The sequence below is a fragment of the Phlebotomus papatasi genome, chromosome 2 (assembly GCF_024763615.1).
Source record: "Phlebotomus papatasi isolate M1 chromosome 2, Ppap_2.1, whole genome shotgun sequence".
NCBI classification, from domain to species: domain Eukaryota; kingdom Metazoa; phylum Arthropoda; class Insecta; order Diptera; family Psychodidae; genus Phlebotomus; species Phlebotomus papatasi.
Window position 1 is genome coordinate 56,011,098 of NC_077223.1, and position 20,170 is coordinate 56,031,267.

At 32.6% G+C, this 20,170-nt stretch overlaps 2 protein-coding genes across 3 annotated transcripts in view; one reads left to right on the plus strand and one right to left on the minus strand.

The window, feature by feature from the left end:
- LOC129801780 (terminal uridylyltransferase Tailor-like) overlaps positions 1-20,170 on the minus strand; it is a 27,962-nt gene continuing 7,792 nt past the window's right edge. For both annotated transcript variants that reach the window (XM_055847099.1, XM_055847097.1), the window contains exon 3: positions 1-1,853. In XM_055847099.1, the coding sequence (XP_055703074.1) occupies positions 352-1,853 (1,502 nt within the window). In that variant the 3' untranslated portion in view covers positions 1-351. The remainder of the gene's footprint in view (positions 1,854-20,170) is intronic.
- Positions 10,689-20,170, plus strand: part of LOC129801798 (protein obstructor-E-like) — a 10,820-nt gene continuing 1,338 nt past the window's right edge. Inside the window, exons 1-3 of the mRNA XM_055847136.1 lie at positions 10,689-10,946; positions 11,555-11,726; positions 11,794-11,912. Coding sequence (XP_055703111.1) covers positions 10,898-10,946; positions 11,555-11,726; positions 11,794-11,912 — 340 coding nt within the window. The 5' untranslated portion in view covers positions 10,689-10,897. The remainder of the gene's footprint in view (positions 10,947-11,554; positions 11,727-11,793; positions 11,913-20,170) is intronic.

Sequence of the window (20,170 nt, forward strand, 5' to 3'; positions counted from 1 at the left end):
TTTTCTTGACCAAACTCCAGGACATTTGCATAATTTTTAATCCAAAAAAAATAAAGCATATCCAAACTATTTTTACATTAGGTAAAAAAAATAAAGTGTGTAATTTGAAATTTCAATTTCAAAATAATCTTCTTTAAAAATATAATTACGTCAAAATACCGCATATTTCATGGTGGTAAATTTGTAACCCGGCAATTATTTTTAGGTTTTGAGATTTTACAATAACTTACCAAGAAGAAGGTTCAGAGTTTAAGGTCCAGCACGGTCAAAAACTTGAATTATAAGGTCCTTGTCGTCAATGAATGAAAATTCACAAATTTTTTTTTTTCAGGTATTTCAAGTGCGTTTGTTCTAGACTTCTTTGGAGTTGATGCCCATCGCGTTGGATTTGATCCTGTCATTCTGAAGATACCCATTAACCAATGAACGGACATTCTCTACAAAATGCTTATGAAAATCCCTGAGATTATTCCTGACCATTAGCCGATCGATACACGATACTTGCAGGTATTCGTACATGCTGTTGGTGTTGAGAATTAGGCTGAATTTGAGAGGATCAGCTGGCTGTATTGTCTCCTTCAATCGATTTGTTTCAGCTATCTCAGCTTCAACGAGGTGGGCAGGATCTGTTTTAATACTTGTCCTTCCGCTCCAGACATTAATCTCCGTACTGCTGAGAAATACTTTAGGATAATCCGATGAATTCTTGCTATTTCCCGCCTGATTTTCCACAGAAATCGTCATTTCGTAGATTTCCTTCAGCATCAACACCACAAACTTCCCCATAGAATCCACCCAATACTTATTAATTTCCTTTATGGCATCCATAGTGTTGATATTATTCTTCTGAACAATTTCCTTCAACATTTTCAGCTCAGATTTCGAAGGCATCAGAGTTATAGTTAAAAGATTCTTTGCATCAATTCCTGGCATTGATTGAGTAATATTTTGTGTTCCCTTCTGTGGATTTTTCATCAATGGAACTTTCAATTCATTCTCAAAGAACAACCTCATAAGGGTTTCTGACAAATTTTCCTGATTCAAATCAGCATCCCGAAAGATACTGGCTGCAAAATGGGCACAAGCAATGAATTTGTTCAAATGCTTTGGACTACAACTCGCCCCAATGTTCATTTTCAACTCAAAGGGATCTTGGACACAAAGTGGCTTGAGATTTGGAAAAGTGTCTTCAGGAAAATTCTGCACATACTTCCTGTAAAGCTTAAACTCTGGCGGTGGCTCAACTGCCTGCGAAAAATCCTCCTTTTTGTAAGATTTCCCAAAAAGTGGGCACATCATGTAATTCTCATAATCATATGTGGACAAAAATTCAAAGAACTCTTTCAAAAGCTTCTCCAGACGAGCCATATTCAGCACCTGTTGCTTGAGATTCCTATTGAAAGCCACATTCCACCCACAAACTTCCAACATTGGTACATGACGCTGGAAAACATCCACAGGTGGCAAAAGTGGATTTACAGGCAATGTCTGAAGGAAGAAGATAACCATCATCACCAAACAATAATTGGTGATTCTCCCAGTGCCACTGAGCTCATGAGTTGTGGCCCAGAATTTAACTACCATCATTAGAGGGTAGATTCTGTAGTCAAATTGAATGAGGTGCTGTATGAAGCCACTACTGTGTATTCCCATTGAGTTAGTGAAGTTCACATCGCAATAGACATTGCAGCCAGTATGAAGAAACTTGAGCAGGGGAACTCTAGCTCGAGGGATTTTAATGATTTTTGTAAAAAGGCGGCTTCGCCATAAATTCTTTTCAACATCCTTCAGGACTTGCTCCAGATTCTGTAGCATTTGATCAGGAATGCGAACGTAAAAGTCTAAGTCACTATCTGAAAAAAAAAGAACGAATAGATGCTACGATGAAGCCATTTGGCTAGGACTTAAACCAAGAAAAACTAGAAAAAATCTTGAAATCACGTGCTTCAAAATTTTTGATGTTTGCTCAAGTGCATGCAAATTTATGCCCAACTCACAATAACTTTTGTTTAGTAAACATGTTTTTGACATTTCAATAAGAGTGAGTGAGATCTAAATCTAGTCATCTCGCTCATTCTCATGGGAAATTTTGAAAACATCTTTACAAACAAAAGTTATTGTGCGTTGGACATTACTCGACAGTCTTTGGCTTTCGTCTCTGTATTTTCGAAAATACAATCATTTTTATTATAGACATAAGTTTTCAAAAATCGTTTTTAATAAAAACAACGAAACAAGAGGCTTCATAAATGTTTAAGGTTTGATCCTGGTTTCAAATTGCAAAAATATGTTTTTCTTGATTTTTTATTGTACTACTCACAGTTAAAATCTATTGATGAATCTTGTATAGAGTTTTGATTTATACATTTAAAAAATATATATTAAATTTTTTCTAAGAGTAAATAGATGCAGAAATTATGATATTTGATTGTTGCGATGATGAAGAAAAATACTTGACAGATCGAATTGCTCTGAAAAATTAAATATTATCAAAATTTTTACTAGATATGAACTAAAATATTAAATAAAAATTACCATTTGTATAATTTTTTATTTAATTAAAAAAATCAATCTTCATTCAAAAATTTTGTCGTGGAATTGTAAAACAATATGCTTTCTTACTTTACCGTTTAATAAATATTTCTTTGAATGGTTTTAAAAGAAAATCGATCAGCTAAAAAACTGTTTCTTAAGGTATCTACACTGACAGTAATTTACGTCAAAAATTGTTTTATTTTAAGAAATTGACGGTATATCCTCCAGGAAGAAATGTACAAAAAATCTGTTAAGAAAACAGCTTTCGACGAAAATTGCTTCTTATGAACTCTAAATATTTTTTTCCTTAAAAAATGCGTTTTTGAAGGAAAGTGCCTGCAGTGTTGTAGATAGAAAAATTCTGTCAAAAATGCGATTTTTGACGAAAATTACTCCCAATAATGTGTAGAGGCCTTTACATTTAAAAGAAGTCTTTAACCATTGAGGCAAATTTGAAAAAGTTTTGTTTTGGATATATTTTACAAAGGCGCTCTCGAATTCATAAACTTATAATTTTTATTGATATATTACTTTGAAACTTGAAAAATAGTATATTTTTAAAGATCAATACATGAATATCAAATAACTAGTACGTTTTTCTTAATTTGTCACAAAAATGTGGCAATATTTTACCAAGTTTTAATTTTAGAGAAGAACAGGACAATTTAAGCAAATTTTGAAACAGAGATTGGCCTTCCCAGGGGGGCAGAGGTAGGTTAGGGGTGGGGGGGAGGCAATGTACCCCTGCCCCTCTCCGTCGTTACGCCCCTGGACCCAATCATCTTCATAATCCCCACAGTAATAAAAATAATAAAAAAAAACAACAAAAAAGACAAAAAAAAAGACGTAAACGAATTAGCAAGCAGTAACGACTCTGTGGACTTCTCGTATTCTCGTGACGATTATATTATATTATATTATATTATATGCTATGCTATATCCCAACTTACTTTGGATTGTTTTAACTAAATTATAAAGACATAATGCCCTAGACACACTTACGACTTTAGCCGAGAGACGACTCAACGCAATTATTATCAAAATAATGATCAGTCCCCCAATTCCGATGGCCGTCACGAAATTTATCCAGATTTTTCGGAATGGTGGTTGTGTGTGTGAAGCCGCTTCAGCTCATATTTTGTGCACTTTTGAGCAAATTATTCACATTTAAATACAGAAACACCCTTTATGAGATGAAAATTATTGTAATTTGATTTACTAAAACATTAAATTCGCGAAAAACTAGAGAAAAATCCGTGAAATTCAACGCTTGTTCAATGAAACTGTCATTTCTCAATCATGCCATTGCTCTCGCTCGCACTCTCTCGTTCACTCTTTAATTGCGGGATATTTTCAAAATCATTTCCGTTACATAGACGGCTTCATCAAATTACTCAAATTTTAATTTCTTTGTTACAAGTGTGGTCCAAGGCAACAAAATAATTTTTTTAAATGATTTTTCCATATGAATTTATTAATGCCTTGGGCATTTAATAAACAACTTCGTTATGAACTATAATACCTAAAGTATTTTTCTAAAGCACAGTGCAATAAAATGAAATCCTTTCTTGTGGGGGAGGCAAGTGGATGAGTACTTTTGTTTTCCTTTTGGTGTTTCATGAACATGTTCTCCCAAGACATTTATGGAGGAATATCACGTCAAATTTCTGAGATATCTTTAGGTAAAAATTCTCAAGAAATTAATAAACTTGCTTGTTTAAACTCGTATTAGGTGAGATTCTTAACAATCTCACCTACTATAATCCTAACAAAATTTCATGTCGTCCGATCGACCTCAAACTTGGCCAAAATGTGTTTCAGCACTTCCTGATCACGAATATATATGTGGCTATTTTACGTTCCCGGCCGGCCGGCCGGCCGGCCGGCCGGCCGCTCTTTGGAGCCTAATAGCTCCTAAACTAAAAAAGATATCGACTTGCGGTTTTCGGCAAAGGTTATATATCGGGTGAAAATTGCAACTTGGTGCATTGACCCCCCACCCCCCACCTTTCCTTCCTCCATTTTGAAGACCCCCCTTTTTTTGTTTTCTCAATAGCTCCGTCCCTATGGCATCGAGCGGGTTCAAATTTTAGTATGTTATAGCTGGGCCTTAGAGCTTTCCATCAATACCAAACTTAAGGTCCCCCGACCCCCCTGACCCGAGCTATAGGGGTCCAAAAAAAATTTCTTAAAATGGCCATAACTCCGGTTCTAATTGTCAGAATTTAAAAAGTGAGGGCTTTTTGGAAAGCTCTCGTGAAATGCCACTTCCCCTTCTAACATCGCAAGTTCATAAAACCACCGCTAGGGGCGCTATTATTAAAAAGAAAATTTTTAAATCTTAAAAGTTAAATAACTCAAAAATTCCATTGTGCATCGGGCTGAAATTTTAGTATGTTGTATCCGTTGATTATACCTATCAAACAAAAAAAACCTTAAGTCGATCTAAAACCCCTGACCCGAGCTATAAGGGGTCAAAGTTCGAACATTGACCGGCCTCTATCTCCGGTTCTAATTAACGTAGCGACCTAAATTTTACCTTTTTGGTTTCGTCTCGATGAGCACTTTCAGATGGAAGTTCAAAAAGTCACCACAGGTGGCGCTGTGATAGCGTCAAAATTAATCGAAATTCAAAGTCACTTTTCTCAAAAACGGCATTGTGCAAGTTAATGAAATTTTAGTATGTTGTAGTCCAGTCTAGGACGTTTCCAAAATGGTGCGTATGCGCGCTGTGGTTTCAATAGAACCGGAGATATGAGGGGTCAAAGTTCACGAAATTCAAAAAATCATATCTCCGGTTCTATGTGACCGATTTTGATGAATGAGGGCTTATACGAAAGATCTCACCAAATGCTACAACTTTCTAGAATATTTGAACTTCGTGGGACCAACACCAGGGGCGCCACAGTCGAAAAACCAATTTCAATATCACATAACCTCAATTATCTCGACTGTCGCTGAACCGATTTTGATGATTACTTTAACATAATTGTAGACCACGTTTGTCTCTACATTTCGTCCATACATCATTTTTTGATCAGACTACGCTATCACTCCGATTTTGCCGTTTAAGTGTGAAAAAATTGATTTTTCCAATAATAACGCTTTGAAATCACTCAGATGCCAATTTGACTGCCTCTACTCCACCAAGACACTTAAAATAGGGGTTTAAATGGAAAGTCCCGCAAAATACAACAATTCTTTGATATAGTTGAAGTTCAACAAATGACTACTTGGGGAACTCTGGATGAAAAAACGAGTTAAGAAACAAAAAACCTCGCTTATCTTGGCTTCTGAGTAATCGATGAGTTCATGTTCTATAGAAAAATTATAGAGTACATTCTGGTCTACATTTCACCCATATATCACTTTTCTGTCAGTTCATCCAAATCCTTGATATTTTGGTTTAAATACAAAATTTGCATAATTTCACGAATTTGATTCAAGATAACTGAATGGCGTCTCCCAACTTCAGCTCCAAATCGAATTTGCATGCACTCCGAGTTAGCTCACGTTATGAATCTCACCTACATAAGCCGGTTAGGGTTATCTGTCCCTTTATCTCAATAATTGTACATTACAGAACGTTGGTGTCCAGAATCCAGAAATGATTTTTGCAGGAGAATTCAAGGAAAAATTCCCTAGAACAAACTAATTTCCTATCATTTAATTTTTCCTGTAATTTTCTAGATTTTCCTCATAAATCCTTGAATATTCTTCAAACTTATAAATAAGGCTGTATAGGACAACTTGTGTCCTTCGCGAAAATATTTCCTTGAAGAAAAAGCTGGGGCCACTGAATATCATAGGATGGGAAGGAAGAGGTAATGTTAACATCATCGTAAAACTGAACAAAATAATCTATTAAAATATGAATATTTTGTCTTTGGATTATAAATCTTTTCTTCCTAGAGATTTCGGTGGCCTGCGCAGTGCACCTTTTTCATTGGTCGAAAATGTCAGGTTTCTGGGGATTTGTCTTTCTTAGGGCCAAAGGGATATCTTCATTGGGTACATGCGGTACATGGGTCCTGAATCACACACTCCACGAACAATTTTACGGCGATATTTTACTTTTTACAAATAAGTTACTAAATCAGTTAAGCAAAACTTAGTTAGTAGCCAAGAAAGATTTTTATTTCATTTTGTTTAACTTGTGTAGTAATTATTAATCTTATTTGTAAAAAGTAAAATATCGCTGTAAAATTGTTCGTGAAGTGTGTGACTCAGAACCCATGTACCCAATGAAGACATCTCTTTGGCCCCCAAGAAAGACAAAATCCCAGAAACCTGACATTTTCGACCCGCGAAGAAGGTCCGCAGGAAACCGAAAAAGCTCTAAGAAGAAATGTTTTTTTTTATTCTGGGCTGAAATGTTCCATTCAACGACCATCAGATTATTGTTGTTAATAAATTGTTACACCGGTCCCTTACCCTTAAGTTCTCCGTGTTTATGATCTTCAGAGAACTTAGCTCTTTTTTCGAGAATATTTTCGTGAAAAAGACAAGTAGTCTTGCGCAATCCTTTTCGGGGATTCGAAGGATATTCAGGGATTTATGAAGAAAATGAAGAAAATTATAGAAAAAATTAAAATTAAAAATAAATTATTTTAAAAATGTAGTTCTAGGAAAATCTTCTTTGAATTTTTTTTTGACATATCGTTTCTGGACAACACCATCCTACTCGTTATTGAAATAACATGCATTTCATTAAACACTTTTACCCATTTCTTGAGAATTTTCACATTAAGATATTTTAGAATGTTGAAGTGATGGACCATAAGTATCTTTGTGGGTTCTGGAGACACCAAGAAACCCCAAAATATTCATCGATAATAATTATTTCAATTTTTCCTCGTGGACATTAAATTTATGTAATTATATATTACATAAAATTAATAGAACCAATTTTAACAAAAAATTTTGAGCACTAAATCGTGAAATTTTCACTTAAAATGCATCTATTTTGCCATCTCACGACCTCCAGGAGCTCGCGAGATAAAATTCGCGGGATATTCAAAATAACAGCCATTATTCCGCTTTTTGTGCACTACTACACATGCCATCCCTTTGAAAGCGCCACACTCTTTATCCGTGCCCACTCATACAGAGTGAAGACTCTGTGTATGATGTATATTTCTATTTCGCAAAATCGGGAAAATTTTGGCGGGATAGCAATGTGACGGCGTAAGAATTGCATCACAGATTATAATTACATCAGTTTCTGACTAATCCATCTTTCGACTTAAGCCGAGAAACGGCTTAGTTAGTCAAATCATATTCTGATTATAATTACTTTAAGCCGTTTTTCGAAAGTCGTAGTGTTTCTAGGGCATAAAAAATAGTCCTGACTAGTATGAGCATTTAGAAAATGTTTATTAAATCATAACCGATTTGAACCGATATATAAATTAGTCAATAAAACGCACAAAAGTTGCTCAATCTGTAAGTATCAGGACTGATACAAATGAATTAACACTAAAAAATTAATTATATATTATTATTAACCGGTTTATTACTTGTTTGTGACTGGTTTAAATCGGTTCAAATTTGGCAGGGATTCCAAAATATTTCTACATTTTTGCAAACCTAAAGTTTCCCAAATTGGTTAAAAACATGTTCTTTAGTATTACAGGAAGTATTTTTTTATTATGTAATAGTAACAGAAGGTAATTTTTATTATGAACGAATAGGTTATTTTCTAAAAACATACCATAAGATGCAAAAATCGCAAGACGTGTTCTTTAGTGGTTAAATTCATAATGGAATAGTGTTCATGATTTCGAGCATTTTACAAAGTTCTGCCCATTGAGTAGTTTATTTTTAAGTTTACCAGTTCACAATAGATTTGAACCGATTTATAAACCACTCAAAAGATCGTCAAGAGAGTTTATGAGCTAATACGATAAAATTTCATATATAAAATTTAAAATTTAAGCAAAAACATTAGTGAAATAATTTAACGTAGGATATAAATAGTCTAGTAAACTAAAAAAAATCATCCGTTCTTCATTATGTTATTTCGTTTAGGTGCCAATTAAAAAAAGACAAACATTTCCTAACACTTTTCGCGCTGAATATTAAGATTTTCATTTTTTTCCACATTTATAAAATAAAATGTTATAAGCTGTTTCACATACTTTTTGGAAAAAAGCTATTTTTATTCCAGTGAGACTACTGATGACACTATATTAATTTTGAAAAGGGATGGCAAAGCATCCACTGGAAAAAAGAGGGTGCGATTAACTTTTTTTCCTCGTAACTTTAACACTTTTCAGGTCTAAAAATATATCAACACTTTTTAATGTTAATTTTACACCTTTTGAAGTGTAAAATTAACATAAAAAGGGTAACTTTAACCCCTAATACACCTAAAAAGCATAATATTTACACCGATTTCGGATCAATAATGCAGGGTAAAATTAACATTTCCGGAATGTTATTTTAACTTTTTCGGATTTCTCTCAGTGTATACTGTTTTATTACCTATTAGACTGATTTACAAATCAGAAATAAATTCTGAATTAGAAAATTTGTTATGTTAGAATATTATGGACATTAGTTACTTTTCTACGCACAAATAAAAACCAATTTACTTGACCAATACACTACCGATAAAGACCGATGTAGACGGATTCGAAATTTCAATACCTTTCCAAACAATCCAAATTTAACCAAATCTGTTGAAAAATGAGCTCTCTAAAATAGTTGAATTTTGACTTTCAGTAATTCAAAATCGCGAATTTTTCGCGCATTCCGTACGGACGAAATGTTCACCTGGGATACCTCCAAAACCTATCCGAAAATCATTGAAAAACTTGGGCCAATTTTGAGTAAAAGCAAAAACATATGGTTTTGTAGGAGATGTAGGGAGATGAGGGGAAAAAAGACAAAGACGCGCCGAAATAATGTCCCCTTATGGAGAAGTCATCGAAGATCGGAAGTCGATATCTCTTACCACGTGACCTCTAGCTCGGGAACAAACTTAAAGTCAAGTAAAAAAAAATATCAGAAAAATCATTCAACAGTACTTAACCGATTCATTACTGATAAAATACCGATGCAGACGGATTCGAAATTTCAATACCCTTCCAAAAAATCCAAAATTAAACAAATCGGTTGAAAAATGAGCCCTCCAAGTGATTGAACTTTGACCTTCAATAATTCGAAATAGCAAATTTTCTTGTCTGACGTATGTATGGACGAAATGTTCATCCTCGACTACTTCTGAAACATAACCGAAAATCATTGAAAATGTTTGGGCCAATTTTAAGAAAAACCAAAAAGAAAATATGGTTTTGGAAGGGATGTGAGTAAATAGAAGAGAAAAACGTCTGGATCTGGAGATAATGTTTTTTTTTAAGGAGGTCACCAAAGACCGGAAATTGATATCTTTTCGTTTAAAATCTAGTAGGGGAATTCTGTAATTTTCGTGGCATTGTCACGCGTGAGTTCGAAACCTGACAATGCCATTCGAGCTTTTATTTTGTCATATCATATGAGTTCGAAAATGCAATTCATTGAATTTTTAATGAAATCCCTTTACTTGATGATTTTATGAAAATACAGTGTGTCTTGATTGATTTGTTTAACAAAATTCATTATCATTTGAATTGCCAGAAATATCAAATATATGACTTCTGACAATGCCACATGAGTTGAAATGGCAATGTCACGGCTACAGAATCGCATTTTCGAAAAAGCTCTCCTAAGATTCGAAATTCTAACCCAATTTGTCATATGGCATTGCCAGAGCGTTACAGAATTCCCCTCCAGGACGGTGTTGAAAAGCCAATTATATAACTGCGCTTTCTTTCAATTCGAACAGTAAATAATTAAACATAGAAAGTATGATTTTTGTGGTGCACGTGTTGAAATATTCTTAAGGGTCAGAGCGTTATTTTTCCTTGAGGTAATTTATGAAGGATCCCTTGAAAGTCTCATTACGCTATCTCTAACCGTTTTGTCTCTAGAATTACTGACGGTCGCTCGGACGAACGGATAGAAGGATCAGAGAGGGTCTGATTAACAAACAGTAACACGATTAAAAATTGACTGATACGCGAAAATATGTTGAAAAAAATAGGTCCCAGGGCGTCGAAATTTTTGAGGGACTGCTACTGCTCTCACAGAGAGGTTAGAACAGTAAAATGTTTATACCCTTTTGAACAAAAAAAAAAAGAAATGGTTAGCAAAAGAATCATTGCCAATAACACTCCTCCCAAGCCTCTTTAACACTTCTTATTCCCACCACAATCAACAGACACCTGGGGAAGTGGAATGAAGTATCCAAAGAAAATCTTAAGAGCTTTACTTCGTGAATCTTGCTACGATCAGAGTCAGTTGTGAGTTAATATCCACGATGACTACACCGAATAGCTTCACATTCCTCACTATCGCCCTCCTTTTAGGTGAGTGTCCTTCACAGAAAAAAAAGTCCGGAATACTTCATGTCCAAAGGAATTTCACGTACTTTCCTGGTGATCTTGCAATCATTTGAATATTAAATTCACTCAACAATTTGTTAAAATTGTTCACACCTCATTCGGTGTGGACAAAAGTGAAAGTTTTGAGCATATAATAGAGTTTCTGCATCACTCATCCAAATTGCCGTTCAAATATTTCGCGAAAAAGACGAAGAAACAGAAATACTAAAATGAAAATTACAAGAATGCAGTGAGCAAAAATGAGACAATTCACAAAGTATTTGCAATGAGCATAAAAAAATTCTTCATGAACATGAAACAAATGAAAGTGATTGAGTGTGACCTTCAGTGAAAAAGAAGTTGTGAAGGAATTGATTATATTATATTGTTCGAAGAAAAAGTGAAGGAAGGAAGATTGAAATACAAAACTGGTTAAACTGGTGAAGAAGAAATTAATATGCAAATATTGACATTCTTCATGGTTTTTCATGCAACAACCACATAATGACTATTGTAGCATAACGTTGATGATTTTACAGAAAAATTCTCAGATTTTTATTAATCTTTTACGGTTATTTTTTTTTGTTTTTTAGGATTATCTCTGGCCCAAGCTCCAGCCCGAAGGCCAGCACCGCGAAAACCTCCACCACCAACTAAGGCAGCACCTCAGGAAGTTTATGATGATGATGGAACAACTGATCAATGCCCAGAACCTTTTGGATTTTTTGCTGATGCTGAACAATGTGACAAATACTACGAGTGCAAGTAAGTCTTTTGTACTTTTATTTCCATCAAATTGAAATATTTATTAAATTGATTGGTTTTGTGACAGTGATGGAGCCATAACAGAGAAACTATGCCCAGATGGCATGGTATTCAATGACTTTAGTCCTGATCAGGAAAAATGTGACTTACCCTTTAACATCGATTGTAGTCAACGTCCAAAGTTGCGTAAGTAAAGATTTTTTTTAAATTGAAATATACAAAATAAAATTAAACGCCTCCTTCAGACTTTTAGTCACATGGTGAAACATCAGTTTCTATACACAGAAAAAAATATTTTGTAAAAATGTTGGTAAATGTTTGTGAATTCCTATGGGGGAGTTACGAAATGCTTGTAAATCGTATAACCCACAAACATGTTCGTAAAAGTTTGTACTTTTTTCACAAACATTTTTCGTAACATGATCACTTGACGAGTATTTTTTGTACTTTTACAAACATTTGTTCGTAAATATTCGTAAACACACAAAAAATGTTCGTAATTTTTTTTTCATTTGTTCGTAAATGTTTGTTTTCCTGTCAAACATTTTACGAACATTTACGAACAACTGACAAAATTATACGAACATTTTTTGTGTGTTTACAAACATTCAAGAACAAATGTTTGTAAAAGTACAAAAAATGTTCGTTAAATGATCATGTTACGAACAATGTTTGTGAAAAACGTACAAACTTTTACGAACTTGTTTGTGGATTATACGATTCACGAGCATTTAGTAACTCCCCCATAGGAATTCACAAACATTTAGGGTGGAATCTACACTTATGGATGTTATATACACTTATGGACAACGCAAAAATCTTAAGTTATTACACTAAACAGATTTCGAAAAATCAAAAAAAGTGTTACTCAGATCATAAACTAATAATTTTATAACTTTTCGAAATCTGTTTTACGTAAAAACTCAAGATTTTTTCACGATGTCCATAAGTGTATAGCATCCATAAGTGTAGACTCCACCCTACGAACATTTTTACAAAAAAAAATTTTTCTGTGTAACCATTGAGATTGAGGATTTCTGAGGATTGAGGAAATTTTAATTCTATTCATAAGACACTTTATATTCACTTAAAGGAGTTATTGAACGCCTAAAATTAGCGGTTTTTTCATGAATTTTTTGTGATTTTGTAAATGAAATTTTTAGAATGTCGTGAAGAACAAAAAATATTTTTTATTTAAATTTTGAATATAAAATGACAGCGCTGCAGTGCGAGGACTGTGGGTAGGGGAGACTGGGGCACATGTAACCATTTTCGATAGATGCGAATTTGACGTGATTTTCCAAGGACACCGTGATTTTTTGGAAAATATTTCTTAGCTCATGTTTTACCCTTGGGTATAGGCAATTCGTCGAGGGTAATGCGGATGCTGGAAAACAATTGAGTTTTCCATAAAAATAAAATTTGTGTCCCTGTGCATTTTTCTCTTTTCACAAAATACCTGGGGTAGAAGTAACGACTTTCTGGGGAGGATGTAAACACCTTTTTTCCCACCCTTGAAATTAACTTTGCACCACTTTCGATTATTTTAATTACTTAAGAGATGTATAAAGACTGTATATTTTTCAAAAAATCACGACACTTTTTACAAAGAATAATTAAAATAGCAAAAAAACTAAAAGCATGCATATCAAAGACATTTTTCAATGGATTTTCCCCATATTTTGACATCATGTGATTTTTTATTGAACACAGCACCACCAATTTTTTCGTAATCTATGAATTGTAGATATTTCGCATGAAGGTCAATTTCCCGCTCTTTTACCTACTCATTTCGTGAAATTAAAATTGCCTGGTTACATCTACCCCAAATGCTGTTTTCTGACCAATTATTAATTCTTTTGAAATAATGAGAATCTCAATTTGTCTAGTAAATCCATAAATATAATCCTAAAAGATGTAGGAAAGAACTGGTATTGCTACATTTCGATTATTCTACACAGTTTTTAATTTCCAAGTGGAAATCCAAATGACCAAAATAATTGAAATATCAACATTTTCGGGAAAAATGATTTTTATTTTTAAAGTATTAGGATTTTATTGACCAATTCTTCTGTGGACATACATCCCCATGGTATCTATGAATACTTATGGGTTTTATCCTCTAGAGTCTTAAAATTAATGAAAAAATCACAGTGTTTACAACTACCCCAGTTTACTACTGCCCCAGTTCCCCCTAATTATGTAATTATTTAGGTACTCCACGTCTAGCAGTAACAACTCTAGTAATTTATATTCGATTGACTTGAAATTTTCAGGATAGCTGCTTAGATAGAATCTCCAAAGAAGAACCCACGATTATCAAAACTGATTAACAATCACATTTTTTATGTCTTTATGACTATTTGCATAAATCTATCCTACTCTTTCAGTCTCAAAGTTGGATTGAACTAAATTTAATTTGTTGTGATGATCAAAAGAAGGAGAAGAAGAGTGCGAAAGAGTAGGATAGACATATGAAAGCTTATAAGAAAGAGAAGGATGTGAATTTTGACTTTATGAAATTTTCCTGATCTAAAAGTTGTGCCGGAGCCACTATAAACAATGTCTAATGGTTAGATCAAAAAAAATTTTTTAGTTCAAATAACTGCTAAAATTACAAAAATTAATAAATATCCGCACGGGGTGAAAGGAACACCTATTGTCACTTTAAGAACTCGTGTTGGGACCTATTGACACTCTACTCTGTACCATTTGGAATATGAAATTAGAACACTTATTCTTATCGAAAAACGTAGATTAATGAAAAACGCCATATTACACTTAGAGAAATCCGAAAAAGTTAAAATAACATTCCGGAAATGTTAATTTTACCCTGCAGTATAGATCCGAAATCGTTGCAAATATTATGCATTTTAGGTGTATTATGGGTAAAATTTACCTTTTTTCATGTTATTTTTACTCTTAAAAAGGTGTAAAATTAACATTAACAAATGTTAATATATTTTTACACCTAAAAAGTGTTAAAGTTATGAGGAAGAAAAGTTAATCATACCCCCGTTTTTTCTCAGTGTACTTACATTTTACTAGATTATACACTAAAACAATTTCAAAATTTTGACGAAAGTGTCAATAGGGGTTCCCTGTCGAAGAGGTGTTCATTTGACCCTATGTACTTCTATAGATCATCTATCTGAGTAGCTACTCTGAAAATTTCAAGTCAATCGAATGAAATTTACTCGAGTTTTACGGCTAGCCGTAGCCGTAGAGCATACGTATTATTTTTGGAGTCCTCAACACATATGTAATACCCCCCCCCCCCCGAAAATTTCATATTGAGTCATTTATTTTTAAAGTTAAAATACATATATTTAAAACTACTATCCAGAGTTACACTGAGAAAAAAATGGGGGTGCGATTAACTTTTTTTCCTCATAATTTTGACACTTTTTAGGTGTAAAAATATATCAACATTTTTTAATGTTCATTTTACACCTTATGAAGAGTAAAAATAACACGAAAAAGGGCAACTTTAACTCCTAAAAATACACCTAAAAAGCAAAATATTTACACCGATTTCGGATCAATACTGCAGGGTAAAATTAACATTTCCGGAGTGTTATTTTAACTTTTTCGGATTTCTCTCAGTGTACTCACGAATAGTGTTAATTTTCTAATCTGAAGGGACAATAATAAGAAAACCAAGGATCATTTTTATTGTTTTTTTTTCACACGATACTATATTCGATGCTAAAACTCAGCTGAATTTTCACAACCTTCACCTAAAACTTCTTATAAGATGAAATGGGACACCTTTGAAATGGGGCAGCTTTAATATTGGGTTTTTTTCTTCTTTTCAAATAAAACTTTACCTCACTATGAGATAATTTAGCTCCATAAACAACTTGTGAAGCTATATTGCATGATGATAGGCCTCAATTCATTTTAAAAATAAGAGGAAATAAGTCCAATTTCAAAGGTGCCCAACCCTAGACGTTTTATCCAAAAACTACCTGACAATACAGTACCAGCAAATCGGTACACGATTAGGTCAATTTAAAACACTTAAGTCTCAAACACAATCCCTAAACAATTACTAAATTTATTCAAAACTAAATGAACGGAAAAAGATTTAATTTTTATTGAATAAAGAAATATATTCCGTGATTGAGAAAATGCAATTGAGCTATTAAGCCGCATGTAATTAAATATCCCATAAAATATATTCTATTGCGTTTTTTGATTGGTTAGAGCTTACAAACAGTCAAATCTTTAAGCAATCATGGAAAGTAATTTATGTCAAATATTTATTTAATTATTGTAAAACTTTTCGTAATTTACCGTACATTCTGTTAATAAATCTCGTTTCCGTCTTGCATGTTACTTTTTAAGAAGAATTTTGAATCCACTAGTTAACTCATAAATTTCTTTCGTACTTTTATTATTAATATTTTTTCTTACTCTACACACTATACGGACAAGATATTAGGACTTTTTATTCAAGAAATAATTGGAAGCCTCAAATCCAGTCACTACTTGAGATTTGATTAGTTCAATTCGAACAGTATCCATTTATGAACAGGAATTATTTATAAAAAGCACTTAAAAACTAGTGAAATAAAGAAAATTTCAAGTTTAATATTAAATAATTAGTTTCAAAATTAAAGACTTATGAATTTGAAGACTGAGAAAAAAACGAGGGTGCGATTAACTTTTTTTTCCTCATAACTTTAACACTTTTTATGTGTAAAAATATATCAACATTTTTCAATGTCAATTTTACACCTTTTGAAGGGTAAAATTAACAGGAAAAAGGGTAACTTTAACCCTTAATGCGCCTAAAAAGGGTAATATTTACACCGATTTTGGATCAATACTGCAAGGTAAAATAAACATTTCCGGGATGTTATTTTAACTTTTTCGGATTTCTCTCAGTAAATTAAAGACTAATATCTTTATCTATTCCAATCTTGCCTAAAAATTTTCGGTATTTATTGAAGGCAGGGGCCTCTCGACATTTCATTTTTCCATACGTTTTTGCATAGAGGCACTGAAAACTGTTGGCAAGTTTTTTCCTAAGGAGAATTGACCTATCAGTCTGATATATTTCGAAATCATGCATTAAAAGCTATCTAAAAATACATTTTTCTTAATGCTCGCCGAAATAATACAAGAACTACGAGCAAATTTGTTTAAGTCGCGGTACAATATCTACAAAATTTTTACAAGGAAAAATGAAAAATATCTTCACTTTTTATTAGGTTTGATGGGCCCCTGATTGAAGGTTTAAAAGGTCTTCAAGACCAGGTTTAAAATTTAACAAAACTTGAATATTTTAGGCATTTCCATTGCAGCCATGTTATTGTGTAGTTTGTTGTGTTCTGTCTATAAATGCGTCCACACACTAGAAGCAATTTTTGTAAAAAATTCTTTAAAAAATGTCCTTTCAAGACAAAAATGTATTTTTTAAAGGAATTTTTGACGAAAATTGCTTCTAGTGTGTAGAGGCCACAAAGACCTTAAAAAAATTTGGCATTTTAAAATTATAGATTATCGGAGAATACGAATCAACCTTTTTAAATCTTATATTTAAATTTAAAATCGATTTAAAAATTTAACACTTAAAAATTTATCTTAAAATTGAGAGGAACCCAACAGTTGTCTCTAATTTTTTTTTAAGAATTATCGATTCTTATGCGATTTTTTCATTTTTGAATATATTTTAGAGATTACTCAGGCGGACATTTCGTCCATATACGAAAATATCTTTGAATTATTCCTAATAACGGTTTTTCAAGGTTAAAGGTTAAAAATACACTAGAGAGCGCATTTATCAAGAGAATGGGGTCATGTTTGGACTCGTTGGAAAGGTCTTGGAATTTCCTATAAATCTGAACCGGTTCCAATCGGTTTTTAATCGGTAATGAACTGGTTCATAACCGATAAACTATTTTTAAACGAAATTTAATTAAATTACTCCTGAGGTGTATCTTGGGAAATATTTTTTTGAGTGATTTATAAGTCTGTTCAAATCGATTGTGAACCGGTAACGAACCGGTTATTTACCGATAAGTCATTTTTGTTCGAATATAATTTTTATTACTCTTTAAAGTATTTTGTAGAATCTATTGAATGATTTATGAATCGATTCAAATTGGTTGAGTACCGGTAAACGGTAAATGATACGAAAATACTTTTGAGGTATAGCATCTAAGTCACGAGTTCGAGCATTTCGCAAAGCCTGGGACGCTTTGCCACCCCTTTGCGTATATTTTTTGAAAAAAAAAAATTGTACCAGGATGATAAAAATTTCAATGAATAGGGAAGGAAGATGATTACTTTGAATAAATAAAGATTTTAATAAAAAATAAATTTTAATAAAGATTTCAAATAAGTTTACCATTGCATTAGCCGTAAGAATTACGGCTTATAAGATTTGCAACGATATTTATTAAGGTTTTTTAAGTCATTTTTTTTCGTTAAATCCAACAAGACGAAAATCCCGTTGAATCATTCCTAATAACGTTTTTTTTTCTAAATCAAAGGTTAAACAAGCTCTAGAAAACGTTATTCTCAACCGAATGGTATCATATTTGGGCTCTTTGGAAAGGTCGTGAAATTTCTAGCAAGTCTGAATCCATTCCAATTGATTCTGAACCAGTAATAAACCGATAACTAGTTTTATCCGAAATTCAATTATATTAATCTTAAGGTATTTTGGGCAATGTTTTGAGTGGTTTGCGGAAACTTCGTATTTTAGGTTTCGTATATTACATGTTCGAATTGCACATTTCGTATTGCGGAAACTTCGTATTCTAGTACATTTCGTCTGTCATACATTTTACATAAACATATCAACCAATAAAATAATAAAAGAAATTAAAAATAAATAAATAAAAATAAATAAATAAAATACGAAATGTATAATAGGGGAGGGTGGGGCAGTTAACGACGGGGCAGTTTCAATTTTTGGATATTATTCTTATCCCTTTGAAAGGAATGGGATAAAACCTTTATGTTATTGAAGAGATAACTGATACCCATATTCATAAAAATAATTAATTTCGTGACGCTTCTCGTTTAAATTCTGAAATTGATTTTATAAAACTGCATCAAAATGAAACTTTTTGTAATGTCTTATTTTCAACAATTTCTAAACTATTGAACTTATCTATCGAAGTAACATAATTGTATTAAATTACCAGTGGTTTTATGATTATTATAAGGCATTTAACGTTGAATGAAATCTAAGACGGTTCTGACAATTTTCATTTGAGTTCCGAAAGTTCGTGAGGGGCAGTTTCATACAAGCACACGGAGAAGTTTCCAGTGTCTAACAATTTACTTTTTTAATTAAAATTAACTTAAAATGATCATTGAAAACGTTTTGTAGCGGTTTTGTCGATAAAGTTCGAAATTATGGAAAGTAGTATTTCCTAAAAGTTTATAATAAAAATTAAAAAAAAATAATCTTTCAGTGTTTTTTAAGTGCTTAAAAATGATGAATTTAATTGTTATAATATATTTTCAGAATGTTTTCAGCAAGATATTGTATTTTTTTTAGTATTATAAAAATTCAAGACTTTAAAACACTATTATAAAACTGTTATACTAAAAAGGACATGTTCTAAAGCGATATAATGATCCAACAATGTACAGAATTAGCTTAGCACTATAAAAGACATTTCATTCGTATAAAAATTCAAAGAAAACTGCTCAATTAATGAGAAATAGGCTTGGAAATCTTTAGCGATATTTTATTTTCTCTGTATGATTAATTAGTGTTCAAATTCTGTTATAAAGTACTTGTTCGATTATATTTTTAGGTTTTAGAGTCTTAGAAGACTTCAAAATAGTAATTTTAATCAATTCTGGTATCGCAAATTTCCTATAAACACGTTTTATCTTTCTCAAAAATTGCCTCATATTTATCTTGAAATTGCCCCGCAATGGGGGACTTTCACACATTCTGCCTTTCAAGTGAAATGAATTTCTCCACAATAGACTAATGAAATTAAAGGATGATTGTTATTATTTTTATTAACCCTAAACCCAACTGTAATTCACAGGATATACAAAGTTTTACTTCTGTTTATCATCTTTTTGCAAAATGGTCGCAAAATCCAATTTGCAATTTAGGGGTGAAACTGCCCCACCCTCCCCTACGAAGTTTCCATACACTGAGAAAAAAGAGGGTGCGAATAACTTTTTTTCCTCATAACTTTAACACTTTTTAGGTGTAAAAATATATCAACAATTTTTAATGTTAATTTTACACCTTTTGAGGGTGAAATCAACATGAAAAAAGGGTAACTTTAACCCCCAATACACCTAAAAAGGTTAATATTTACATCTATTTCGGATCAATACTGCTGGGTAAAATTAACATTTCCGGAGTGTTATTTTAACTTTTTTGGATTTCTCTCAGTGTATCCCGTTTTCAGTGATTTATGAATCAGTTAAAATCGGTTGAGAACCGGTAAAAG